Genomic DNA, 27,083 nt, shown 5'->3' with positions numbered 1-27,083 from the left:
ATAGTTTTTGTTGGGTAAATTACCCAAAAGATAATGATTTTTCTATAAATACATGAATATATTCATTGATAAAAAGAAGGGAATACACGAATACGATGCTAGCTTGCTTTTAAAGTGGGTTCATGGAAAGCCCTCTTTAGAACCCAAATTGGGAAACTGTTTTTTGTTTCGGGTCATTCCTACATGAATCCGATAACCCATTGAAATCGGGTCGTAAAATTTCTTGTCTATGACAAGGTCCGACAAAATTCTTCTCTCTTTCTCTCTCATACTCTGCAAGTCGTATAGGGGTGGACAAACACGTTTTTGATTACTCATCGCCGTACTGTTCAAAGACCAAGAACAATAACAAGTAAGGTACTTGTACTGCGATCAGTTGTTAGCTTTCCTCTGATTCTCGATCACTTTTAGTTAATTTGTATTTGATCGTATCAATTTGTAGAATTTGGATTAGGGTTTTGTGTAATTGAACTGGATAGTGTCCAAGAACTACGCTATAGTTAATGTCGTTTGAAGTGAATGATTTTTGTTCGTTTTAGCTTATAAAGTCACATCCACTTCGTCATATTTTTTAGTTTGGGTTTTGGGAGTTTCAGTTTTGAAATTTCCTGTAATTGGGGATCATTATCAATGTTTGGGTGTCATGTCTTAAGTTGACTTGTTTGTTTGCGATTTTAATGGGAGCGAATCCATAGGCATTGTTGATGTGACAGGCTTTCTGCTGAAGATTTATTGAAGTTGATTGTGACAGAGTTCCATCTCTATCTTACATCCCTATAGAAATGTACATTAACTAGAGTTGACACTTGACTGTTTGGGATTCTGTTTTAGTACATTACTGCAAATCCAGCAAACCATTTAAAATCAGATTCTTTGACCTTATTTTTCCATTTAATTTTATTTCTTCCATTCAATTGCAATTATGCATACAGCTTGAGTAAATGATTAGGCATCATTAATATTATGGAACATGTGATATTGATCAGGAGTATTGGATTGTGACATTGTGTTATGAATTATATCATATATTGATTGAAGACAACAGCTTAAGAATGAATTTACAGACACAGATGGCTGGTCAGTTCTCTGGGCAGGTGCCCAATGCCCTGCCACATCAGCAGAACATGATGCAAAACAGTGTAGGAGGTCAGCGTAGTACACTCATTATGGAGCCTGGTTTTGTCAAGGCAAGGCGATTCATACAAGAGAAAATGTAAGTCTTCCTAAATTTGATATAAATAGCCCCTCAAGATTTACCTTTTCTCCTATTTTGACCCCTGACAGTTAAATTGAATCTCCTTTCCCCAGCTATGCTTTTCTCATGCAACGACAACAAACACAAGTGATAGCCCAAAAGAAAGTGCTTGATATTGTTAAACGATTAGAGGAAGGCCTTTTTAAAATTGCTACCTCCAAGGTTTGTTTTTATGTTTGTTAACATTGTATTCTTTTATATTTTCTTATAAATTGTTTTTTAAAAAAAAAATTTCAATTTTAGGAGGAGTATATGAACTTAGAGACATTAGAAATTCGGCTACATAGTTTGATCAAACGTCTCCCATTGAATAATCACAATCAACAATATCAGCAGCAAGGGAATAGGAATACCTCTGTTGCAATGGGAATCATGATTCCGACTCCGGGTGTATCTCAAACCGGGAATTCAAGCTTAACTGTTCAATCATCTATGGATCACTCGTTTTCAAATGGTGGTAATACTGGAAGCTTCATACCTAATAGTGGTTCCTTCAGTTCATCTGACAGTATTTAATTATTTATACCTCATAATCTGTAGCAAAATTTTGATTTGAATAACATTTCACAAGGGAATCCACTTTTGAATGCAGGAGGGTTGACTAATGGATATCAACAGTCAACATCCAATTTTGCCATGGGTTCAGGTGGGAACAGCATGATTTCATCAATGAGTGCACAAAGAATGGCAAGCCAAATGATACCTACTCCTGGATTTAGTAACAACAACAACAATGGCAATATTAATAACACTGGTAAACAGTCTTACATGAATGCGGATTCATCTAATAATCTTGTTGGGATTTCGGGTGTGGATTCTACAATTATCTCTCAGCCACTAAATCAAAAACAGCAAGTTGGTGGTCAAAATAGTCAAATCTTGCATAGTCTTGGAAGCCATATGGCTGGTGGAGTTAGGTCTAGTTTGCAGCAAAAAGCTTACGGGTTTCAAAATGGATCAATAAACAATGTAGGGATGATGAATAACAACAATTTACAGATGATGAATGGCTCATATGTAAACTCCCAAAAACCACATTTTGATTCAAATCAGCAGCAAATGTCATCACATGGTGGTACTATTGATTCTTTAAATTTCCGGAACATGAATCCAGTGAGCTTGCAGGCGTTACATAGAACAAGTTCCCCATTGATGAAAAATCAATCAAATTTGAAAAATGCCGAGCAAAAGATGGATTTTCAGGGTCAACAGGCTCTTCATTTACAGCAACAACAGCAACAGATGCTGCAAATTCAGCAGAATCAACGGTTGTCGTTTGGAAAGTCTCAGATGATATCTGATTCCGCTGGTCAAATCAAGTCAGAGCCTGGAATGGAATCTCAAAATGAAGGTTTGCAGGCACAAGTTAATGAACAATTCCAGTCATCCATGGCAACTAATAAGTTACCAATGGCAGAAACTTCACAGCAGATGCTACAACACCAATTTGATGTGGACTCCCCAAATGAACCAGAGGGTCAATGGCATTCAAATTCAAGATTGGGTAACATGTCTTATGATCCGAATTTTCAAGAGGAATTTCATCAAAGAATAACAGGGCAAGATGAAGCTCAAAGGAATAATCTATCTTCAGAAGCATCTGGTAATAATTCCAGGGCTATGGGTGAAAACCCTAACCCTAATTCAAACCTTGAGTTACAGTACGAGAAGCAACAAAGATGGATTTTGTTCTTGCGACATGCTCGCAAATGTGTTCATCCACCTGGCAAATGCCCAGAACCCAATTGCATAACAGCTCAAAAACTATGGAATCATATAACATCATGCAAAGATCTCGTTCGATGCCGATTCCCTCGTTGTCGTGGGACAAAACCTCTCCTCCATCATCACTGGAATTGTCGGGATCCAACTTGTCCGGTTTGTGTTCCGGTTAAGCGTTTCGTGCAACTAAAAACCAGCATTCGTACTGATTCCAATTCCAATTCCAATTCTGGTCTTCCACCTGATCACCATAGTGATCATGCTGGCATACATGCTATGAAAATGAGTCCATCTGTGGTTGAAACTTCAGAAGCTTTACACCCACCCATGAAACGCATTAAGATCGAACCACCATCAGAATCACTACCTGCCGGAATTGATAATTCCAACGTACCAATTCCCATCTCTAATACCCTAGAAGCTCTTAAAGATGCACCGGTTGAAGAACATCAAGCTGTTATTCCTATAAAGTCTGAAGTCAAAACAGATCTCCCTGCAACTTCTGTAAAACAGAAGTCTGAAAGTATACAAAGTGTGGAGTTTGTTAAGACTGAAAAAGAGGTGGAATCGGAAACTTGTGGTGTAACAAAGTCCGGAAAGCCGAAAATAAAGGGAGTATCAATGATGGAATTGTTTACTCCGGAGCAGATTCGGGAACATATTGCAGGTCTCAGACAGTGGGTGGGCCAGGTCAGATATCCAGAGTTCCAGATTAGAATATTACTTACACTCATGTTTCTACTTATTCTTATGTTTTCCTAAAATTTCATTTATTTTTGTAATTTATATTGTTACTTTTAGAGTAAAGCAAAGGTGGAAAAGAATCAAGGTATGGAGAGTTCAATGAACGAGAATGCTTGTCAGTTATGTGCAGTTGAAAAGCTAAGTTTTGAACCACCACCTATATACTGCACACCTTGTGGTGCTCGTATCAAAAGAAATGCAATGTTTTACACCATTGGAACCGGTGACACCCGCCATTATTTTTGTATTCCCTGCTATAATGAGACACGTGGAGAGACCGTAAATGTTGATGGAACTAATATTCTAAAGTCAAGAATGGAGAAAAAGAAAAACGACGAAGAGACGGAAGAATGGGTACATATTGTTTAATAAGTATATCTATATCATTGTTTTATTATAATAAGTTTTTAATCCATCTTTTTTCTTTTTTTTATTACAACAGTGGGTTCAATGTGACAAATGTGAAGCCTGGCAACATCAAATATGCGCATTATTTAATGGTAAAAGAAACGATGGAGGAGAAGCAGAGTACACTTGTCCAAATTGTTACATAGAAGAAGTGGAAAAAGGAGAAAGGATTCCCCTACCTCAAAGTTCGGTTCTTGGTGCAAAAGATTTGCCTCGAACAATTCTCAGTGATCATATAGAGAATCGGCTGTTTAAGAGATTGAAACAGGAACGAATGGAAAGAGCAAGGTTCCATGGGAGAACTTATGATGAGGTAGGTAGCTGAAGCTCATCCTCATCTTATAAATTGATATTATAATCTCAGTGATACATTTAAAAGGTATGTTTTTGTTTTTTATCAGGTTTCTGGAGCTGAATCGCTTGTTGTCAGAGTTGTCTCGTCTGTTGACAAGAAGTTGGAAGTGAAACAAAGATTTGTTGAAATGTTTGAAGATGAAAATTATCCCAAGGAGTTTGGGTATAAATCCAAGGTAGTTTTGTTGTTCCAGAAGATTGAAGGAGTAGAAGTATGTCTATTTGGGATGTATGTGCAAGAATTTGGGACAGAATCTCAGAACCCAAATCATCGCCGTGTTTATCTTTCTTATTTGGATTCTGTTAAGTACTTCAGACCAGATATTAAAACCATAACAGGAGAGGCACTTCGCACCTTTGTATATCATGAAATTCTGGTATTTATTATTATTTTTTTTTACTCCATTTTTCTTTAAAGTCAATATTTTTCACCATTTTTTTTCTTGTTTCAGATTGGTTATCTAGAATACTGTAAATTACGTGGTTTCACAAGTTGCTATATATGGGCTTGCCCTCCATTAAAGGGTGAAGACTATATTTTATATTGCCATCCCGAAATCCAAAAGACACCAAAGTCTGATAAACTAAGAGAATGGTGAGTATTAAGATAGATATCCATTTTATTTCATTATTGACATTTAAATAATGTTATTGTTATGTTTTGTTTGTACTTCGTATCAGGTATTTGGCTATGTTAAGGAAGGCGATGAAGGAAAATATTGTGGCTGAGCTTACTAATTTATATGACCACTTCTTTATATCATCTGGTGAGTGTAAAGCTAAAGTAACTGCAACCAGATTGCCATATTTTGATGGGGATTATTGGCCTGGTGCTGCTGAAGACATAATCTATCAACTTGGTCAAGAAGAAGATGGAAGAAAGTTAAACAAAAAAGGGTCGATTAAAGTTAAAAAACCCATAACAAAACGAGCCCTAAAAGCCTCGGGTCAAACCGATCTTTCCAAAGATCTTCTACTCATGCATAGGGTAAGTAATAAATATTCATATTTATCTTGCCTTGAGATTCTTTTTTTATTTTTACTTATTCATGTGTGATACGTTTTTTACAGCTTGGTGAATTGATTTCCCCAATGAAGGAAGATTTCATTATGGTTCACTTGCAACCTGCGTGCACTCATTGTTGTGTTCTAATGGTGTCTGGAAAGCGCTGGGTTTGTCACCAATGCAAGAATTTTCGTCTATGTGATAGGTAACCATAATATTTCTTTGACTAAATTACATTTTTGGTCCCTCAGTGTAGCTGATTTTTGCCATTTTCGTCCAAAAAATATACTCATTTTACTTGGAACAACGACCAAAAACCTCAAATAAGACCAAAATTGCAAGAGAAAACTCATTGGGACCAAAATTGAAAAAATGAACTATACTTAGGGACCAAAAATATAATTTAATCTATTTCTTTTTAGATTGTGCTTAGCTGGTAAAGTAATAGTGTTTGGTAAAAACTAAAAAGTAGCTGATAAACTAGATGACAACTGTAAAATAAAATAAAAGGACATTTAGATATATAATTAAAAATGGGTAACACCAAATTTGGCCAACGAACTATTTCAGATGTCTATATTTTATCAATCTACATACTTTATTATATTAAAAGGCAACTACCATTAACGTTGTCTCAGATTGATCACACTTTTTTTTTTACAACTTCTACAACCTTTTTTTTTGACAACTTTTTGCCCAACTTTTTTTACAGTTTTTTGTATAAAGTTTTTCTACAACTTAGTTTTTTTTTTTAATTAATTTTATTACAAATTTGTAAAACTGAATATGTAAAAAATGAGTTTTTTGCATGAAAACGGATATGTAAAAAACAAAAAAAAAAGATGTAAAAGAAGTAGAAAATTGTAAAAAAAGTTATAACAAATGTTGAAAAAAATTGTAAAAAACTAAGTGTTATAAAACATGTGAAAACAAAATTGTAAAAAAAGTTTTAGCATATTAAGTGTATATCTGGAAAACTTGTGAAAAAGCTCTCGGAGCCTATCAATTAGGTTTTAAAAAATTAGCTTATTAGCTACTAGCTACTTTAGTGGTCTCAACAAACACTAGATTATAATAAGTTATAACAAATGTTGGTTTCCTTATATTTATTAAAATTATAATCCCAATGATTGTGAATGAGCTTGCAGGTGTCACGAAATGGAACAAACGCTTGATGAGAGAGAAAAACATCCTATTAACCACAGGGAGAAGCATGCACTATATCCCGTTAGTTACTTTCACTGTTACATTTCCGTATAAAATATATATATTTTTGAATCAGGTTAAAAATTGTAAATAAATAAACTTGCAGATCGAAATCAACGGTGTGCCAACAGATACAAAAGACAAAGACGAGATTCTGGAGAGTGAATTTTTCGATACTCGACAGGCTTTTTTGAGTCTTTGCCAAGGAAACCACTACCAATATGACACTCTTCGGCGTGCAAAACATTCATCAATGATGGTTTTGTATCACCTTCACAATCCAACCGCCCCGGCATTTGTTACATCATGTAACAAATGCCACCTGGACATCGAAACGGGACAAGGCTGGCGGTGCGAGCTTTGTCCCGATTTCGATGTCTGCAATGCATGTTATGTAGGAATCAATCATCCTCATAACTTGACAAACCATCCTTCCATTGCTGAACGCGATGGACAAAATAAAGAAGCCCGACAACAACGAGTTTTACAGGTATATTATATTTTCATTTTTTACCCTGGAGATTTTGTTTTTTACGATTTTGATAACCGAGTTTATTAATTTGAAAATTACAGCTTAGGAAAATGCTTGATCTTTTGGTGCATGCGGCTCAATGTGGATCGGCACTTTGCCAGTATCCGAATTGTCGCAAAGTGAAAGGGCTTTTCAGACACGGGTTTAATTGTAAGACACGGGCTTCAGGTGGTTGTCTTCTTTGTAAAAAAATGTGGCATTTACTTCGACTTCATGCTCGCGCTTGTAAAGAATCTCAATGTCATGTCCCACGTTGCAGGTGCTTGTTTGTGTTTATTTGAAGAAAGTATGTTTTTAGTTGTTTTTGTATTGTGACTTTTTTTTTTTATATTATTTTGGATACAGAGATTTAAATGAACATTTGAGAAGGCTGCAACAACAGTCGGATAGCCGTCGGAGGGTGGCGGTTATGGAGATGATGAGGCAACGTGCTGCCGAGGTTGCTAGCAGCACTTGATGGGTGGCAAAGTTGTAAATATTCTTTATATACACATGCAGTTGACATTTTGGTCAAAATTTTAACTACATTGATGACGAAAGGAAGGGACAATTGTTTCTAAAGAGCGATCTGAGTGTAGTGTAGTATAGTTATCTTTCTTTTTGTTTCATTTTTTTTCTTGGATATGAGTCTCTCCTTTTTGTTTTTTAATTTTATTTTTATGGAAACGTGGAACAATTCTTTGTTAAAGAGGAAAGGGAATAAACAGAAATTACAGTTGTGGACATTTATGGTTATCTTTTGTTGGTGTTTTTTTTTTTTTCTTTTGTTCGTGTATTTGTAGCATAATGAAATAAGTTATGTATTTGGTTATCTCGAATAAACAAAATCCAAACATGTTTGTTATGCATAATTCGAAATGTAAATGAAACTAATCAAGTTAATTATGATATATTATTGAAAAATTGCGGAGTGTAAAGGCAGTGTACACTTTATTATGCACATAGTACAACATGTGAAGCATGCTCATGTTTATTGGCTTTTTCTCTCGTCGTTTCTAATCCAGGTGAACGAACTCCAAACTCCTCATGGCTTTTCACCTCGTAAAATCGTGTGTGAAAGTATGGCCAAAAACGACGGCGCTGTCGCCGGCAGCTCCGGTACCACTCCGACGTTTTCAAATCCGCTTCGGTATCATCATCAAGGGTAACGATACCACATCGATTGCACCAAATCGGACTTCGTTGTTCCATTACACCACCAGCGTCGATAAGATTCCTCCGATTTCGAGTTCAAATACTGATGGAGGCAGGGAATTGTTGTCGATGTCCGACGAGAAACTGATGAGTCAGTGTGAGATGGATACCTATAAATCGTCCGGTCCCGGTGGTCAGCACCGTAACAAGCGTGAGACTGCTGTTCGTCTCAAGCATATCCCAACCGGTATTATTGCGCAGGTTAATAATAATCATTAATTTTCGGTTTTCTCAATTTCTTTTTCATTTTTGTAAATTGATTAGCAGAATTCGGTTCCAATTTGACATTGATTTCAAACATTTCCTTGTAATCATCACTTTAATGCATACTATCTGCATCCTCGTAAGGAAGAACAAGGCAGCAATTTCTATTTTGGAATTTGGAAGCTATTATTTTTCAAATTTAAGATTGACATAATGTAAAGTGATTTGAGGGTTGAAATAATCATTTTGGAGATAATACATACACAAGTTATACTAAGAAAATTGAGTATCCGACTAAAGTTTGTTTTAGGATGGAGGAGGTGATTGTAAGTTGTAACAAAGTAAAGTATAAGTAAAATTTACAGAATGCACATCAATATTGAATTCAGAAGTTTGTTCAATATTGAATCTAGAAGTTTGTTCATTAGCCTAGAGAGTCACAGGTGACTTCTTTTTGTGAAGGGATGCGTATCACTTTTGTTCTCAGAGTAATTAATTGATTATTTCATTCTGTGCATGTTGGTTTTGTTTCTCATGAAGTTTAGTTTTATTGTGGTGTTTATAATTAATTTATAGGCATCTGAAGATAGATCACAGCACAAAAATAGGGCATCTGCCCTAACTCGACTACGTAGTCTGCTAGCTCTTAAAGGTAGATGTTATCTTTATTGTCTCACCTTGTAGTCTTCAAACTTTTAAATGTTCCTTTCAAGTATTATACTGAATAAATAACACCAAATTTCCCTAATAAACTTGTAAATGTAACAAAAGCAGCTTAATGTTACATATTTTACTTACTTATTAATTGATGTATATTTCATTATTTCCTTTGTTGGTTTGGACTAGTCAGGAACAGTATAGATCTTGAAACATACACACCTCCTCCTGAGCTTCTTCAAGTTCTTCCACCAAAGTCAACTATAAGAGGATCGGATTGTGGGCCTCAAATTGGGCATAATAACCCAAAGTTCGTTTTGGTATATACAGATCTACTTTCTCATGAGTTTTTAGTTTGTACTATGAAAGTATGGAGAAGTTTGTGACTTATGTAACACATTTTGCTGTATTCTTCTCAGGGAATGCAAGCTTTATTAGATCTTATTTTTGCAGTTGATGGTTCCGTGGCTGATGCTGCAAAGAAATTGGGGTATGTGGTATTTTTTTTAGGATATTGCAACATTCTTATGCATATATGCTTCTTTTTTTTGACTTAATAGGGACATGACTTAATTTGTTAAGTTATGTATGGGTAAAGGGTATTTGACTTAATAGAAAAAGTCAGGAAAAAGAGACCTTGGTTTTTTACAAATTTACCCTCATTTTGGTCTAATGGCGTGTGATGGTGATTGGCAGCTTAAGCACCGGAGCTCTGTCACGTCTGATTTTGTCTGACGATTCTCTTAGACAAGCGGTTAATGAGTTCCGGGCATCTAAGGTATAATCAAAATCCACCATATTATCATGATAATTAATAAATGAGAAATTAGATATCCCCCTACCCTTTCTCTCTATTTGTCTTCCTACCCATGTGAAATGGTGACAAGTGTCACATTTTGATAAAATTAATAATATTTTAAGACACTTGTCGTTATTTTACATGGTTAGGAAGAAATGTAGGAGTATATTTAATTTCTCATAACACTTTTTTTTTTTCTTTAAATCAAATAATATTCTCACATTTTATTTAAGCCTAAGTTTTTGGTATAAAATAAATATGCAGGGTATGAAGCCTCTGAAATAGGAGTCAGATTGTAACTTGTATGCGGCAATCATGGGAATAGTTGGTTGGTAGGTATTTGACTACTGAGGCATCCTAAGGGTTTCTTTGACAAAACATATTTTAATGTGAATTCTCAACATGAAAGCACGTCTTTAATTTTGGTTACCTAAATATTTATTATACTCCATTGCCACAAATTATAGTATTTACCTATACTTAATAAAGTATATCATACCAATTAAATGATGTAATGATTATAAAAAAAACCATGTGTATATGCATGCATAGATACATATACATATATTTGGGCACACTCATACATAATTTTATTTATTTATTTATATTAGATTAGGTATATATTGATTTTCAAGTTACATATCCAATATTATTATAAAGAAGTTGATTATTGGTAACCCATCTATTTTATTATGGCAAACGAAACATGTTCATACAAAACTTATTTCCAAAGGGTTAGAGTATATAGTTATGATTTCACAGTTGACAACTTGACATCATCTTAAAATAATTTTTTTAACAACTAATCGGTGGATTTTATTAAAGAAAGACTAGCAAAATACTAGTCCATAATAATTACATATCACAAGAAACTAATTATTTCAGTCAATTTTATTTTCAAAAAAAAAATTATTTCAGTCAATCGACCCAAGAAACAATGAACTTTTAACATCTGTTTGAAATCCAAGATAAAGACGTAAAACACCCAATTCAAAAATGGAATTCTTTTTTTCATCCGTGTCCTTGAAAACAATCTTAAAATTAATGAATGTCAGTATTATATATTTATAAGAATTCTTCTGGTATCTGAATGACAAAAAACTTTTAAATATGAAATAGTTAAAAAATTAAAAACTGAAACCTCCAAAATGCTACTTGAATTAGTTTTTGGATTTGAAATTTTTTGTTTAAAATAAAAACAAAATGCTACTTGAATTAGTTTTTGGATTTGAAATTTTTAAACATGAAATTTTTTGTTTAAAATAAAAACTAAAGGCTCTTGTTGCAATTTTTTATTATTATTATTAAAAACTAAAAACTCTCTCAAAAGATTTGTGACAAAGATGCCCTTATATTTTCTTCAAAATTGAATTATTGTGTTAATACTTATTTTTGTAATATATTTATTTATATAGGTAATTCTTTTTAACCGACTCAAAACAAAATGGCTTAATGATGTAATCAGTTATTTACAACTTTCTAAATCATTTTATTTCTAATGAACTAACTCATGGTTTATATGATAATTGTCATAACTTTATTTAATAGAATGATTGTATATAAAATGATTTTTTTTTTTTTTTTGTCTTAAATTGCCCAGTTTGATGAATCCATTTTAGAATGAAAGTACATTGTGACAAAATAATCAAACAAAAAATAATTTACTATGAGACCAAATTGCAAGTTTCTATGTAGTGTAGGGGCTGTTTATGTACTCCACTAAAAGTGAAAACAGAAAAAGAAAAATGAAAACAAAGCAGCAAGAGTTTAGAGCGATTCCCGTTGGTTCCAATCATCACAATCTTTGCTTCCCACCTAGAAATACTCCCCTCGCTTGTCAAAATTTCTTCAATTTCTCAACGCAATCCCTTTTTTCTGCCACAATTCCCGGATTTCATGTATGCACCAGACGCATATAATCCTAATTTGGATAGATTTATGGATCAGATACATGATTCTCAAGGTATATAGCACTTGGGTGTACTACTATACAAAGATCCCAATTGTTGAAAACGTTTCTTGATTCATTCTCTCATTCGTTGCATCTCAATTGCATGCCGTTGAAGAAATTCGTGAAAAAAGACTATAAATTTGGAGTATGATGTCTGGGTTATGGAGATGGAGGAAGTTTCAAAATGTCGTAGTTACGACAACCGCAGCTGCGAGAGTTCCTTCATTGCACACATCGAAACGTGGCTTTGTGAACATAAAAGCCGGAGTCGATTGTCCGCACATTCGTCGGAGGTCGTTAATTGGTGCGCAAGCTCGTTACAAATGGGAGCATGGTGGTGGTGATGATAATAACAGTAGAACGTCGACGATGATACGGAAGATTAAGGCAGAAGCTAACTGCCCACGTTGTTGTAAACAGATGGATCTCGTTTTCTCCGATAACCGTCACCTCATTCCACCACCTTCCACCGGTTTCGCTCCTGGAGATGAATGGGGTGACCCGCCGGAACCCAGTTCCGTTCCGGATGAGAAAGGGGGTCATCAAGCGGTGAGTTTGTGCCCCAACTGTAAATCTACTTACCAGTTCCAGCCGTATCAAATGTCTCCTCTTCAGGGTAGGTTTGTTGAAATCGGTAGGTTTAGAAATGGTAATGGGAAGGATAAGAAACACATTAATGGTGAAGAGGATTATGGAAACAAGCATAGGGCTTCGTTTTGGGATACACTGCGGTCTTACGGTGGTGACCCGCCGGAGAATTGGACAAATCTTTCTCATCCTCCTCCTCCTCCTCCCCCATCTAGCACCGGACTTGCAGTGCATACTCCCCCAGGCCTTCCTTTTGCACCAAGCATCAATGTGACTCGCGCAGGGGGTCCTGGTGGTGGTGAAAACGGTAAACGTGGTGGTGGAGAGAAGAGTAGCGGGTGGGGTGGGTCGAATTTGGGGAAGAATCTGCCTACGCCTAAGGAGATTTTCCATGGGCTTGATAAGTTTGTCATCGGTCAACATCGTGCCAAAAAGGTTGCAACTTTAACCCTTTTTTCATCTTTCTAATACTTCATTCCTGCAAAGACATTATATTGTTTGATGTTTTTGTTATATTTTTTAAACTGGTTTTTTTCATTTTATATTCAGGTGCTTTCTGTGGCTGTATATAACCATTACAAAAGAATATATCATGCGTCCTTGAAGAAAGGGTTAGTGATTTGAAGTATAAAACTTTTCATTTATTGAAGTAGATATGCTGAATGGAAATTATCAAATTATGTGTTGAATTCTAGGTCAGGAGTAGAAAAAGGAAGAGGAAGGATGGAAGATGATGATGATAATGTAGATTTAGAGAAAAGCAATGTACTTTTAATGGGCCCCACTGGCTCGGGTATGGCTACAAGGCTGTCTCTCTTGTTTTTTTTTTGTTTCCATTGGTTTCTTTTTGGTTGGTTGCAGATGGCTGATGATATAAATTTGTCTTCTTTAAAACAGGGAAAACTCTACTTGCAAAGACCCTTGCCCGATTTGTTAATGTTCCTTTTGTAATTGCAGATGCAACAACATTAACACAGGTAAATCAGATATAACATCTTGTGTTTTTATGGAGATGAACTAAATATGGATATGCGTGGCTTTGTTTTGAATACTATAGATGAGCACATAATCTACTTGTGTTGCTTCATTTATGATGTATTGACCTGAAGAATGTATTAAGAAAGAATTAAACGGGATCATGTTGATTAATGGGGTCCTTCTAAACTCCTTTAGATCTTTGAAAATGCACCCAAATATAGCATCATGTTTTCAAATTTTTTCTTATTAGGACATTATACTTTGAAAAACCTTTCCAATTATTGCAGTGAAAATTGTTTTGTATTTAGATGGGTAGAATTTTTAAAAATACAATGCTTTAATAGGAAGAAATAAGAGTAGGATGCCTTATTAAACAAATCAATGAAAGTGTGTTTCTATTTCTAGCATTTATTTAACCCTATTTGTTATGTTGTGCAGGCTGGTTATGTTGGTGAAGATGTTGAATCTATATTACATAAGCTACTTACGGTATAGCTTTTATTTATTCATTCGTATTGCATATCTTTCCAATATGAATTTTCAGCTAAAAGTACTGTTTTCTTTTTGAGCCTGGGTTTATATTTTAATGTGGTTGTGAAATGCAATGCTTTCAACTAGTTTGACAAGTTAAAGTGAGAATAGTAATTATATTTCTTTCTTTAAGTTGTAACATATATGGTATACTGTGGTTGAATGATTGGTGCTAAAATCAAAGCAATACAGATGATATCTTGACATTCGAGATGTGAAGGCTCTCCCAAAAGTGAATTTACTCACTGAAATGAACTATGACATACTACCTGCTAGTTATTTACAGCTATGCACTGACATAACTGGGGAAAAAGACCTAATTGCCCCTAATAAACCCTTTTATTACAAAGATACACAAAACAGGTAGTCTACTCTTTAAAGCCTCAAAGTCAACTGGTAACCTTATGGAGAAGTATTACAAATTGGGTTGGCTTTTCAAATTAAATGCTGTAATGAGAAAAAAAAAATAGAAAGTAGGATGCTATATATAATAAACAAATCGATGAAAGTACAATGCATTTGGCCCTATATATAATTTCTGTTTGTAAGTTGTTACCTGTTCCTGAATTTATGTTTTTAGCCATTTGAGTGGTTATCATGTTTATTTATTCATAATAGTTTATTTAATATTTTGAATTTTGATTTGGTATGAAGGCTGCTGAGTTTAATGTTCAAGCAGCACAACAAGGGATGGTTTACATTGATGAAGTGGATAAGATAACCAAAAAGGTCATTTTAAAATATATATATATATATATATATATATATATATATATATATATATATATATATATTGAATTAGTTTTCCATGTTGGATGCTTTAAATTCTGAGAAATTTTGATTGTAATGATTTTACAGGCGGAGAGCTTGAACGTTAGCAGAGATGTTTCTGGGGAGGGTGTTCAGCAAGCTCTACTCAAGATGTTGGAAGGAACAGTAAGTCATTGTATTTGTACCCATAAATTCTCTTATTTCTTCTTATCTAAGTTTCCTTTATGACTATCTATCACTAACACCAAGTATTACTATTATTTATATTCTCTGCACAGATAGTCAATGTACCCGAGAAAGGGGCCAGAAAGCATCCTCGGGGTGAAAATATTCAGGTATTTTTTGAAATTAGGCCAAAATTCTAAAATAAGCCTCCTTTCCGTGACTTTCTGTATCAAGTAAAAAAGAAACACATACAGTATAATATATATTAGATTAAGTCTTATCTCCTTTGCATTGCAGATAGATACAAAAGACATCCTTTTCATTTGTGGGGGAGCGTTTATCGATTTGGAAAAAACAATATCCGAGAGGTGATTACTATTTACTATCTTTTTGTTTCATAAAGTCAACCTTTTTTTTTCTTCTATGAATTACTGGTTGTGCCTTGTGGGGAGTTGAATCTGAAAGTGATGTCATGCATGTTTGTTTAATGTTTATACAGACGACAGGATTCTTCAATTGGTTTTGGAGCACCTGTTCGTGCTAATATGAGAAATGCTAAACTCACCAACGCTTCAGTCACATCATCTTTACTTGAATCTGTAAGCTTTCAGCCTATCACTATCATCTCCTTTTTTTTTTTTTTTTTTTTTTTTTGGATTTCTATGCATATTGCATATTTCATTCTCCTGTAATTAATTATCAACTCTTTTTTCTTTGTGTCAGGTTGAAAGTAGTGATCTTATAGCTTATGGACTGATTCCGGAGTTTATAGGACGTTTTCCCATTTTACTTAGTTTATCAGCTCTAACCGAGGACCAACTTGTTCAGGTTAATATCACATCACATCACCTATTCTATTCTATTCTATCAAACACAAAATTGCATACAGACTTTATCTTATTTTGCTAATATTTTGTTTTTTCCCCAGCCCCATCCCCATCCCCATAATACCAATGTACTTATGTTTCTCTACCAATAACAGCAACATGTAATGTAACCCATGTGGACCTAAAAAATGTAAGCAAGCATGTTGTTGATGTTGGTACTATTATCTATGTCTATGGTTAAGTAAAATAAGTATGTTCTTTTGGTTGCTATTATGAGTAAAAAGTCACATATCAGTAGCAAAAGTGAAGTAGGTTGCTATTCTGTACAATTTCCCTTTCAATGAAGGAGTTATATATATATATGAACATGATTTACTTGTATGTTAGGTGCTGATGGAACCAAAAAATGCTCTTGGGAAGCAATACAAGAAGTTGTTTCAGATGAACAATGTAAGCATTTGTTTTATCCTTTCTTTCTAAAGTCTAAACGGAGAATTTGTTTGAAGTTTGTTGGTTTATCATGGAAAGGTTTTCTCATGCATGCATGCAGGTGAAACTACATTTCTCAGAGAAGGCAGTGAGATTGATTGCTGAAAAAGCTATGATTAAGAACACGGGTGCTAGAGGCTTAAGAGCCATACTCGAAAACCTTCTAACCGATTCTATGTACGAGGTACCTAACTTCACTTTTCTTTTCACCTCTTGCTTCAAATTTAGGAAATTTTTTTCAGGTTTCAAATTACTTATTTGCCCTTCTGTTGTTTAGATTCCGGATGTGGGGACGGGAAATGATCGAATAGAAGCGGTGGTGATTGACGAGGAGTCGGTTGGGTCGGTAGATAAACCGGGGTGTGGTGGAAAAATACTTCGGCGTGAAGGTGCATTAGATGAGTATCTTGCAAAAACCAACTCCAAACAACAACAAGAAGTGGTATCCACTTACTCATCCTTATTTTCTTTCTTCATCATAAATCCACTTTTCACTTTAAAGGTTAAACATAAACAATACTCAAGTGTACTAGGTTGTTTGACGCTTGTTAGCTCCTGTAAAATAAACTTTTAATGTTTCTTCATATTTTGCAGGAAGGGGAAGGGCTTGACGAAGGTGTGTCATCAAAAGCCATGAGCATGTAAGATTGATTGTTAATTTAGTGTAGAATGTCTTGTTGTAAAAAAAACGTCCACAAGACAAAACAAAACAGACTGTAAATTATGTTTCACCTGTAGTCTGTAGTCTGCAGAAGAACACAAGGATAACACTCCACCCCACCCCACCCTATAGTATTTAATTTGGGTTTAAATTCATACACACACAAAAAAAGAAAAACAGAAATGTAACATCCGCACACGCCAACCTTCCCAAATCAATAATTGAAAAAGAGCCAATTCATTCATTTCAGCGCCCATATTTGTCCATTTCATCTATGAGTAGTTAGTGTGTTAAATATGATTATAAGTAAAAAATTTTTTTTAGATAAAACAATCTTGGAAGCTGTATGCATTGAAATACACATTGAGTTGTTTTCGATCCGTTCATCATGTTTCATTGTTTTTTTCGTAGTTTCTAGCTGTTTTTATTTTCTTATTTTTATCCATTTGATCCGTTAAAATATAATCCAAATTGGTTATTTGTAATAAATATGTCAGATTTTACCCATACATCTAAACATAAATTTGAAGGTATAGTTTCGGGAAAACCTTTTCTAGGTCAATCAATATCTGTATGATTATATTTTAATGGTTTACGTTTTCAAAGGTAACATATGATTTTAACTTACGGACCATATTTTAGAAGTTGAACCAAGTTTGAATCTCAAAAACTTCAACCTTGATCCCATGTACGTTTAATTTAAATTGTTGAACATTTTAGAAGTACTACTTTTGAAAATAATAAACATTATGGTATGATTTTAATAATAAAATTTTGGAACATACCCTACATGATTAATTAGTTTGTACAATATTTAGATGGTCCATTCTGGATTATTGATTAGAAAGTCTTTAAGTTGCGTATGTATAAGGCTTAGATAGGGAATGTCCACTGTTTGGTTTGATCGAAACTGATCAAATTGACACTTCAAACATCAAAGCAATTTGATTAGGCTGGATCTCTTTTCATGGCCAGTTTGAAAAATGATCAAATCACATGACTTGGACTGGTTTAAGGATGTATGATAGATATTTTTCAGCTAGGCTTTATCAGTTTGACCAATATTTGTAAACTATGATGGGAATTTGCAAAAGTAGGAATACAAATTCACATATAGGAGTAGGATATATATAACCGCAAGCAAAATGAAGAGTAAAACACATACATACATAAAAAAAAAAAAAAAAAAAATCAGAACAAGATATTTACATTATTCGGTATATAATAAGCTATATTTACGGCTCACTAGTGAGTTATATATATATATATATATATATATATATATATATATATATATATATATATATATATATATATATATATATATATATATAAGAGTTGATTTGAGACGAACATAATTTTGTGAAACCGTGAGACCAAATTTTTTTAGTGAAATATTCTAATATTTTATTTTTCGTAAAAATAAAATATCTAATATATTCTAACATTATATGTTTTAGAATATTTCAATGTAAAATATGTTAAACTTATTTTTTAGAATATTATAATATTACACATATTTAATTTTTATAAACACTAGAATATTAAAATATTTCACTAGAAAAAAGTGATCCCACGGTCTCACAAAATTAGACCGTCTCACATAAACCTAACTATATATATATATATATATATATATATATATATATATATATATATATATATATATATATATATATATATATATATATATATATATATATATAAAATGAGCTTAAAGAAATTTCCTTATCAACACAAGTGATAATGACGCCCAACAATTCAACAATTTGAATGATGCACGTCCCTAGCTATGCTTAGTTAGGTATATCTTGTTTTTATTGTTACACGTACATTCAAGAGTTGGACCAAAACTATAAGTATTAAATCTATTTTTATATATATAATCGAAGAATATAAATTCTTAAGGTAATACCATTATTTTTATAATATCATTTGTTATAATATTATACAATATGATAGTTATATATATATTCTTGAAAAAACAACTATCTGTGTCTAATTGTTTTGTCTGGAGAATGTTCTTAAATCGGGTTCCTATGGCGAGTAATTTTTCTTCTAGAGGAATAGCTTTACCTTCCTCTCTATGCCTTTTTTGTAATCTGGAGGAAGAAGAGGTTGATCACATCTTTTTAAATGTCATTTTTCTGATTGCATTTGGAGTTGGTTTGGTGGCCGGACATGTTTTTTTTGGTTCCCCGAAAAATAGAGAGAAACTTTCTAAGTCTTTGGTTGGTTCAGATGTTGGAAAGGAGAGGGGTAAACTTCGCCTTGCCTTGGTTTACTGGGCTATTTGGTGTATTTGGAAAGCTCGAAACACTTTAGTTTTCAAGAAGAGAAAGTGTTCTCCTTTGAAGACCGCAGATGACATCCAACTTGTGACTTTTAGTTGGATTAAGTTTCCTTCTAAAGTTACTTTTTTTTTATGTTGGTTTAAGTGGTGTGTTTCCCCTTCACATGCTTGTAATTTGTAACTTTTGTTAATGTGTTGCTAGTTTTCTTTTGTTTAATGCATTCGTCATTAAAAAGAAAAACTATATGTGTTCAAAGTTTTTGTTTTTGTTTTTTTAACAAGGTGATGTTACTAAGACACACTAGTAAGATGTTAAAAGAAAATAAAGACTTAGAATTTCATACAAGGGTCTTTAAGCCTCCTAAACAAGTCCAACGGTAATGACTTGGTTATTTTTTTTTATTATATTCACACTATTTTTTCTTTTTAGTGAAAAGATGGTTTCTTTAATAATAAGAGATCCACCTATAAGATTAGAATTTGGGTTGTGTTGATATCCACTTACTACTTACTAAACATTTACCAATCACTTACTTTTTTTATTTATCTTGTTATATTATTAGTATTAATTAGTTTATTCTTTAATTACCACAATTTGGCATTAGTATTATTTCTTTGGGTGCTGATATCCGTTCTAATAGACTGATACTATGTATGATATATGTGGAATCCCCAATTTACTTTTTATAAGAGCTCTTGTCAATCAGAAACTTCACATATATCTTGTAAGGCAAATTACTTTTTTATTTGAAAATTATGATAGGTAATAATATCTTTAAACAGGATGTGTGGTTAATGATTCTTCAAAAGTCACATGTAAACTTTCTACATAGAAAGTTGATTCTTTCTTCTATGGTGGTTGTGTAACTCTCTTTATAGCGGACCTCGGAAGTCTTGGTGTTTAATATTGTTGGATTTCATGGGAGATTGACATTTAGTATGGAATAAGAACAATAATGAAGATTGTAGTAAGTCAAATTAATAATGTAATAGATAGACTTAAATACTACATGGAGAACAAATTAAGTAAGTGGCTAAGGAATTACTCCACGTTCTCTCTAACTAAAATGACTACACGATGGAGGACTTTTATAGAAATTACCTAAATTCTCTTTCTATTTATACAAGAGGAGGGAATATGTCTCACATAAAAAGAAATATTTTAACCTAAGTATTTCATTAGTTTACACCATTACCAACTTTAACAATCTTTCTAAATTCTTGCAAATTATGAAGAGTATAAACCTGTGATAAAGGTTTTGAATAATGAATATTTGTAATACGGTACACACCGAGAAAACAAATGCTAAAATTCTTGTGAATCCTAAAGCTGGTGTGATCTCAGAGTCTAGGTAATGAAATTTCTTTCATTAAAGGTCAATCCGCTTCAAACGCTTAAGCTTCTCAAGTACAGAAAAATAACATCCAAATCTTCAATGTTGATCACGGTCCCGCAGATCAAGTTCAAAGGCTCCAAAACTCATGAACTGAAGATCCCATCACAAAATCACATTTCAGCTTAAAAAATTACGGTTCATCTCTTATTACTCAAATCTCTACATAAATCTAACTCAATATCATAATACACAAAATATCCTTCAAAAAATAGCCAGCTAAGATAAAAGTATCAGGCTTACTAGGAAGAGTTCGAATACTAAATAATCCGGATTTAGAAACTGAATATTTGGTTTTATTATTAAATTAAGTAATTAACCATATATTATAATTTAAATAAGTTTATTTTTATATGTGAGGAAATAAATTCTCGTTTTTTAGTTTAACAAATTTAATAAGTAGTTTTTAACGAATTAAAACTGTATTCTATTACACTTTTGTTGGGAACTTCACAAAGTATACACATGAAAAGAAAACCAAGGAACAATTCAATTCATATATAACACTCCTTACGTAGTTAAGTTACTCACTCAATCTACTTGCTGTTTGATTCTTGTTCTCCAACGACACTGGAGGGATGCTTTGTTGATGCCTGAAAAAGTTGTACGGGTCGATTTGTGTTTTTGCCTTCACCAATCGATCGTAGTTTTTACTGAAGTACTTCTCACCCCATTCCCGAGCCATCTCCACTGCATCATCCTCATTCGACTCAACCCTAGTTTTTATCCAATTCATCACTCCAAGATCAATGTCCATGTAATTAACGTAAGCAGCACGTGGATCCCATGATACGTAGGGCGTCATCGATCCATGAAAACCTCGTATCCATGCTAAGTAGTCGTTGGTCTTATCATTATCAGTTTCTTTCCATTCAACTAGATATTGAATAGTAAAAAGATTGTCTTTCCGGTGAGGGAAAGGAATGGAATCGCTACTTATAGATTGCATTGCGCCACCATAGGGATCAAGAATTACATATCCTTTCGGTTGTTTCTCGAGTATTTCAAGAGCCGTGGATAGCCCAAGCCTTGGAATCGGTTTCCGGACATAATCCGATTTCGCCTTGTAGTACAATTTATCTTGTAAATATCGGTTTTTCAAATCCGAAATCGAGCTCCCCACTCCGTATCCCGAGAAGAACAAAATGGATTCGATCCAACTTGATTCTTTACAGTCGTTTTCAACGATTCTTAGCTCGGGGAAAGCTTGGTTTATGATGAATATAGCTTTACTTTTTGGTCCTAAAAAGAACCCTTTGAATGTGGCTGATATCCCGGGTTTGTTTTTTCGTTCGGGTAAACCCGCACCGACAAAAGACGAGAGGTAAAAGTCATCGTGCAATTTTGGTGCGACGTGTTGCCATTTGTTTACTATATCTGTCATCTGTTTTATCGTGCCTGGTCTAGACAAGATAAAACTGGTGACAGTTTCAGGTACCCTTGATAATTGAATCTTCCAAGCGTACACGATTCCCCATACCCCACCACCACCACCTCGTATTGCCCAAAACACATCCTCCCCCATTGCCTGGCGGTCCAGCAACTCGCCATTGGCGGTTACTAGAATCGCGTCTAGTACATTATCCGCCGCCAGACCGTATTTCCGGGACAACAACCCGAACCCACCACCGGAAATGTGACCTCCGATTCCAACTGTTGGGCAAGATCCGGCTGAAAAACCATGGACACTGCTGACCTCAGCTATGGCACAGTAGGTCTGACCAAGGGTTGCACCCGATTCAACCCACGCACTACCTGAGTTCACATCCACTGAAACATGGTCCAGTCTGGTCATATCAATCACCACAAACGGACGTCCTTCCATGGCTACTGATGATGACCCTTCGTAGCTGTGACCACCGCACCGGACCCTGATTTCTAGCGCAGATTGTCTGGCACAGATGACGGTTTTGGCCAACTGTTCTTTTGTTTCGGGGAACACAATAACTGTTGGTTTCGGCAAATTTGATCCGGAAAATCTAAGATTTTGAATGGAGAAATTGAGAAGCTGATAATAAACTGATGAATCATTGTTGGAGTTTGATTGAGTTGAAAAGTTATGAACACCAAACTGAAGTAAACACGAGGTGAAGATCTCTGTGTTTTGTTCTTGATCTTCGTGATCGTAAGCGAGTGAAGGTACAGAAACAGACATGGCAAAGAAGATGAAGATTGTTATTAGCTGAAAATTATCACACCCCATAAATGTATGAAACGAGTAGTGGTGAACATAGATTTATATGGAAAATTAAAGATGAATAATTTATTAAGAATCATGGTGCTCGGAAGGAGAAGACAAACAGAGGGAGAAAAAGCAGAAACTAACGTACGTGGCCGGCCATTGCCATTTTCTTAATGCCTTGAAGAACATACGCTACTGCATGCAGACAAACTGAGCTTTCTCACATAATATTCAAACAGATAGGGAAAGAAAGTGGGCTGTTCATTTGGATAGACGTAAAATTCTAATGCTTCATTCAACCTCCAATCCCAAAATGCCATCTTTTGGAGGTCAATTCAGATTCATTTCATCTTCAACATTTCAAATATATATAAATGTCAATACTCAATTCTTGCACAAAAGTATCACGTATCCTCCTTCCTTGAGGTTGAGGGTTCCGTTACGGACACAAATGAAATTGATGAGTGGTTTACGAGTAGAATAGATTGCCATTAAATAAAATCCAAACAAAATTATTCAAAACCAACAACACCATGAGATTCTAATGCTGGCGTCTGGATCACAACTTGAAAACAAGAAAAAAAACGAAATGTGGTTGCATACATATTTTGTGCTTTTCCAATATATATATATATATATATATATATATATATATATATATATATATATATATATATATATATATATATATATATATATATATATATATATATATATATATATATATATATATATATGCATAGTTGAATATGCATATTATGTGTGTGAAATGATAACATAATTTACCAAAATACATTATTTTATACTTTTTGTAGTAAAAAATGTAATACAAGACTTGGAAAGTGGTATAATTCATTTTGAAGATTAATTACTACGTTGGTGGTGTGGTGAGAGGCCGGCCAACCGCAAAATGCCAAACACTGCCGTTCCAATAACAATAGATCGATTAATTATCTACCTTATATCGAAGTTAGATCAACGGTAATCATCTTGATTGGTTTAATCTATTTAAATATCTACGAAGACTACTTAAAACCATAAAATTTTACACGGGTGATGGATTAGTTCTCATTGGAAAAAAGTAAAAATAAAATAAAAACGGAAACGGAAAGGGCTATTTGATATGCTTATATTGATTAAGATTGATGTAATGGAACAAGCGTGAGTTTGACATATAATTAGTAATATTTTGAGAAGCAATTAAAATAGTATTGAGAGGTTGTGTTGAAGCCTAATGCGAATGATTAGGACTATTTATTTTGTAAACCAATTATATAGACGTTCGTATACATGTAACTGCCTAACTTATCTTTTAGATTAGAATTTGCTATGTATGTCCATATACACTTATAAACATCAAAATATCATATTGGTCCAACTTAATTTCAAAATATCGTATTTACCCTTCATAAAAATTCAAAATATCGTATATGTCCTTAAAAATCAAAATATCATAAATACCAGAATATCATATATTTCTTTTTTAAACATCAAAATATCAATGCTAATGTCTAAAATATCCTACATCTACAACATGACAATAATCAACAACAAAAACTAAGCAATCTGCCACACCCTCGGCCGTCGGCGGAAACGCCGAACTGTGCAACGTTAGGACGTTGGATCACAGACACTGAACATACATTGAACGGTACAAAACAATATAAAACATAAATATCACTTTCATTATGGATAAAAATATTACATCCGAACATGTTTCTAGAAATTCTAATACAAAAAGATGCCTCGATAGGTAAGCATAACTATAACGATAAAAAATCTTCGATAGTTTCGTTGGTCAACCATTGCTTCTGGAGGTGCAATATTCCATCTCACGGTTTTCTAGAAATACATATAGTTTTAAAAAGTTCAACGTAATGTTGGTAAGTTCACAATTTTTGTATATTATACTTTGAAAATACTTTTTGTATAGAGCTTTGTTAAGTTGTAAAAGTATTTTGATTCCTTGATTTGAAAATAGTATTTTACTATGCATAGGTACTAGGGTTTCCTTCATCCTTGATTAGCGTATTCATGTCTTAGGAGTGTATTTTACGGAAAAGTGGGTATTCTTATCTACAAGGTAGGATCACTAAGGGTAAACTTTCATACTCAGTGTAGGTTAATCAGATACCGTGTAACCTTAACCTATATAACAGTATATTTATGACGTATTTAGAATCTTAATGGTTTTATAATTATTATTAATATATAATTATATTTAAAGTAGATACTCTTAGCAAGCCAAACTGGCGGAGTGACGATATAGCCATTATAAGTAGGGGTGACAATGAGTTTGGTTGGGTCATAAACAGGTGGACCTATTTAATTAAATGGGTTGAAATCTCTACCCAATCCAACCTATTTAAGTAAACGAGTTGAAAATTTCTAACCCAACCATATTTTTTTAATATATGGGTTGAAATCGGGTTGACATGTTTATTGTTTTTCCAACCCAACTGATTTACTAAACATGTTAAACCTGGGTTGACCCGTTTAAATTCTCATGAAAAGAACCCCTTAAAATCAAATAATCCATCAAATAAAATTACATACAATTTAAAAGCTATAATAATTTTTATGTTTGAAAATCATACAACAATAACTTTATAGGCCTATAACACAAACATAAATAAGTGTTTATAATAATAAAACATTATGACTGTTTAATTTCTAAATTCTACGCAACTCGACTATCACTTTTACAAACTTGAATTCTAGTAACAGCTACTGACCCATGGTTTTTGATAAATAAAAAATAATCAAAATATTAAGATCAACTAAATAATAATACTAAATAAGTATAAATTAAAAAAATTTTAAAATTTTTAAAGACGGGTTGTAAACGATTTAGGGTCGTTTGATAGTTGCTAACTGAGTTAGAAATTGACTAAGTTAAAAATTCTGATTGAGTTACCTTATGACTGAAACCGCGTTGTTTGATTATATGTCTCACTATCTTTACTAAACGATAAAAATCACTATTTTACCCTTATATTTACAACACATTATTTTATCATATTATTTTTCATAGTTGTATTTTTTTTTTAATTTCTTATTTATCTTTTACCAATTAATTTTTGTAATTGTCATTCTTGTCACTTTCTTTTTTAATTAACTTATCATTTATTATCATTTATTTATGAATAAAGAATCTAAATAAAAAATTGTCTAAAATCAAAGGACCATAAAATAAAATTATCCATAACGTTTCTTTTTGTTATAGCTACATGTCTCGTTGTCTTGTTTGTATTTCCTTGAAATGAAATAAAATACTATTAACTGAGATTTTATGAAAATAACATAAACATACGAGGGATTTAATGAAAAATAAAATTTATTTATTTATTTATTTGGGCTTCCTTATATCGCCATATCTGACTTTATTTCCAAGTTTTCTCTCTCACCTGCAAGTGGGTGTGTTCGTGTGACAGGAAGTGACTAATGAGAATAATGACAAAATCAAAGACGAAATCGGCGATCATTTAGCGATTGCTTCATTATAAGGTATTGATCTCAAGGTCTCGCTACTTTCTCTACCTAATACCGCTCTTTGTCACTCTTCTTTGCTACGTTTTTTAGCAGCGTAAGGTCCTTTTTGGTTTTGTTTTGCTCCTAATTCAATGAAGAACTATTTCAAGGGCAAGGGGTAAAACGTGTAATTTGGGACCGACTGAAAGGCAAAACTCGGTCAGGAGGTTTTGAAATGAAGACCGAGTCATCAACTATTTTTGGATCAAGTCCTTTATTTTGACCGAGTCCGACAATGAACATGAACAGGCAAAATCAAACACATCAACTTCTGATTGAGGACCGAGTTAGCACCAATATCAAACAACCCCTTACAAATTTCAACCCTAACCCAACCCATTTAATTAAACGGGTTAGACGGGTTGACCCATTTAATTAAATGGGTTCAAAATCTCAACCCAACCTACTAATTATTGGGTTGGGTTCAGGTTGGATTAGCGGGTTCGGGTTGGGATTGCCACCCCTAATTATAAAAGCTGAGAGATGGTCTAACATACTACTATTATACGTTTGAATCGATCGTAGAGACGGCATAATCTATTACCATTATCCGTTTAACGAGAGTAACGATTAGATATAATGATATTCCTTTGGCCAGCTCTAGGTACTATGTTACTCTAGAGAAATGACCTTGCATGACG

At 33.6% G+C, this 27,083-nt stretch overlaps 4 protein-coding genes across 9 annotated transcripts; 3 read left to right on the top strand and 1 right to left on the bottom strand.

The window, feature by feature from the left end:
- The first annotated feature begins 165 nt into the window (after positions 1–165).
- On the top strand, positions 166–7,962 carry LOC145117373 (histone acetyltransferase HAC1-like). Of its 5 annotated transcripts, none has more exons than XM_079053939.1 (15): positions 166–352; positions 1,065–1,213; positions 1,309–1,417; positions 1,499–1,712; positions 1,848–3,667; positions 3,779–4,075; positions 4,164–4,442; positions 4,531–4,860; positions 4,936–5,078; positions 5,165–5,471; positions 5,555–5,694; positions 6,638–6,716; positions 6,802–7,185; positions 7,269–7,486; positions 7,573–7,962. In XM_079053939.1, the coding sequence occupies exons 2-15, from the start codon at positions 1,071–1,073 to the stop codon at positions 7,682–7,684; spliced, it is 4,575 nt and encodes a 1,524-aa protein (XP_078910065.1). In that variant the 5' UTR covers positions 166–352; positions 1,065–1,070; the 3' UTR covers positions 7,685–7,962. The 5 variants fall into 5 exon arrangements, with proteins under 5 accessions (XP_078910065.1, XP_078909881.1, XP_078910005.1 ...); XM_079053755.1 differs by having other exon boundaries at positions 987–1,213; XM_079053879.1 differs by having other exon boundaries at positions 166–357.
- A 241-nt stretch (positions 7,963–8,203) lies between these two features.
- Positions 8,204–10,525, top strand: LOC145117692 (Class I peptide chain release factor). The gene is made up of 6 exons (XM_079054030.1): positions 8,204–8,622; positions 9,202–9,277; positions 9,472–9,602; positions 9,702–9,772; positions 9,979–10,060; positions 10,346–10,525. Exons 1-6 carry the CDS (start codon positions 8,254–8,256, stop codon positions 10,364–10,366), a joined length of 750 nt encoding a protein of 249 aa, XP_078910156.1. The 5' UTR covers positions 8,204–8,253; the 3' UTR covers positions 10,367–10,525.
- Positions 10,526–11,631: 1,106 nt separating this feature from the next.
- On the top strand, positions 11,632–17,286 carry LOC145117247 (CLP protease regulatory subunit CLPX3, mitochondrial-like). Of its 2 annotated transcripts, XM_079053584.1 has the most exons (15): positions 11,643–13,055; positions 13,170–13,231; positions 13,316–13,413; positions 13,518–13,597; positions 14,037–14,087; positions 14,784–14,858; positions 14,988–15,065; positions 15,179–15,235; positions 15,363–15,433; positions 15,565–15,664; positions 15,789–15,893; positions 16,280–16,342; positions 16,443–16,565; positions 16,659–16,823; positions 16,976–17,286. In XM_079053584.1, exons 1-15 carry the CDS (start codon positions 12,180–12,182, stop codon positions 17,024–17,026), a joined length of 2,055 nt encoding a protein of 684 aa, XP_078909710.1. In that variant the 5' UTR covers positions 11,643–12,179; the 3' UTR covers positions 17,027–17,286. The 2 variants fall into 2 exon arrangements, 1 of the variants encoding a protein (XP_078909710.1); XR_013712609.1 differs by lacking the exons at positions 16,659–16,823; positions 16,976–17,286 and adding an exon at positions 15,994–16,082 and having other exon boundaries at positions 11,632–13,055; positions 16,443–16,472.
- A 3,407-nt stretch (positions 17,287–20,693) lies between these two features.
- On the bottom strand, positions 20,694–23,287 carry LOC145117163 (berberine bridge enzyme-like D-2). The gene is made up of 2 exons (XM_079053495.1): positions 21,261–23,287; positions 20,694–20,822 (listed from the first exon to the last, which is right to left on the bottom strand). Exons 1-2 carry the CDS (start codon positions 22,930–22,932, stop codon positions 20,800–20,802), a joined length of 1,695 nt encoding a protein of 564 aa, XP_078909621.1. The 5' UTR covers positions 22,933–23,287; the 3' UTR covers positions 20,694–20,799.
- Positions 23,288–27,083: the final 3,796 nt, after the last annotated feature.

The sequence above is a fragment of the Lactuca virosa genome, chromosome 1, assembly GCF_052849685.1.
Source record: "Lactuca virosa cultivar CGN04683 chromosome 1, Lactuca_virosa_CGN04683_v6, whole genome shotgun sequence".
Lineage (NCBI taxonomy): Eukaryota > Viridiplantae > Streptophyta > Magnoliopsida > Asterales > Asteraceae > Lactuca > Lactuca virosa.
Note: the sequence above shows the minus strand (reverse complement) of the source record. Positions and strands in the feature narration are given on the sequence as shown.

Bases quoted from the DNA above. Each gene is read 5' to 3' on its own strand.
- LOC145117373 (XM_079053755.1), top strand. From the start codon at position 1,053: ATGAATTTACAGACACAGATGGCTGGTCAGTTCTCTGGGCAGGTGCCC. The intron at 3,668-3,778 runs GTCAGATATCCA...TGTTACTTTTAG, and splicing joins TCAGACAGTGGGTGGGCCAG to AGTAAAGCAAAGGTGGAAAA. The intron at 5,695-6,637 runs GTAACCATAATA...ATGAGCTTGCAG, and splicing joins AATTTTCGTCTATGTGATAG to GTGTCACGAAATGGAACAAA.
- LOC145117692 (XM_079054030.1), top strand. From the start codon at position 8,254: ATGGCTTTTCACCTCGTAAAATCGTGTGTGAAAGTATGGCCAAAAACG. The intron at 9,278-9,471 runs GTAGATGTTATC...GGTTTGGACTAG, and splicing joins TAGTCTGCTAGCTCTTAAAG to TCAGGAACAGTATAGATCTT. The intron at 9,603-9,701 runs GTATATACAGAT...TATTCTTCTCAG, and splicing joins ATAACCCAAAGTTCGTTTTG to GGAATGCAAGCTTTATTAGA.
- LOC145117247 (XM_079053584.1), top strand. From the start codon at position 12,180: ATGATGTCTGGGTTATGGAGATGGAGGAAGTTTCAAAATGTCGTAGTT. The intron at 15,236-15,362 runs GTATTTTTTGAA...TTTGCATTGCAG, and splicing joins CTCGGGGTGAAAATATTCAG to ATAGATACAAAAGACATCCT. The intron at 15,434-15,564 runs GTGATTACTATT...ATGTTTATACAG, and splicing joins GAAAAAACAATATCCGAGAG to ACGACAGGATTCTTCAATTG.
- LOC145117163 (XM_079053495.1), bottom strand. From the start codon at position 22,932: ATGGGGTGTGATAATTTTCAGCTAATAACAATCTTCATCTTCTTTGCC. The intron at 20,823-21,260 runs GTGAGTAACTTA...TGGGATCTTCAG, and splicing joins TCAAACAGCAAGTAGATTGA to TTCATGAGTTTTGGAGCCTT.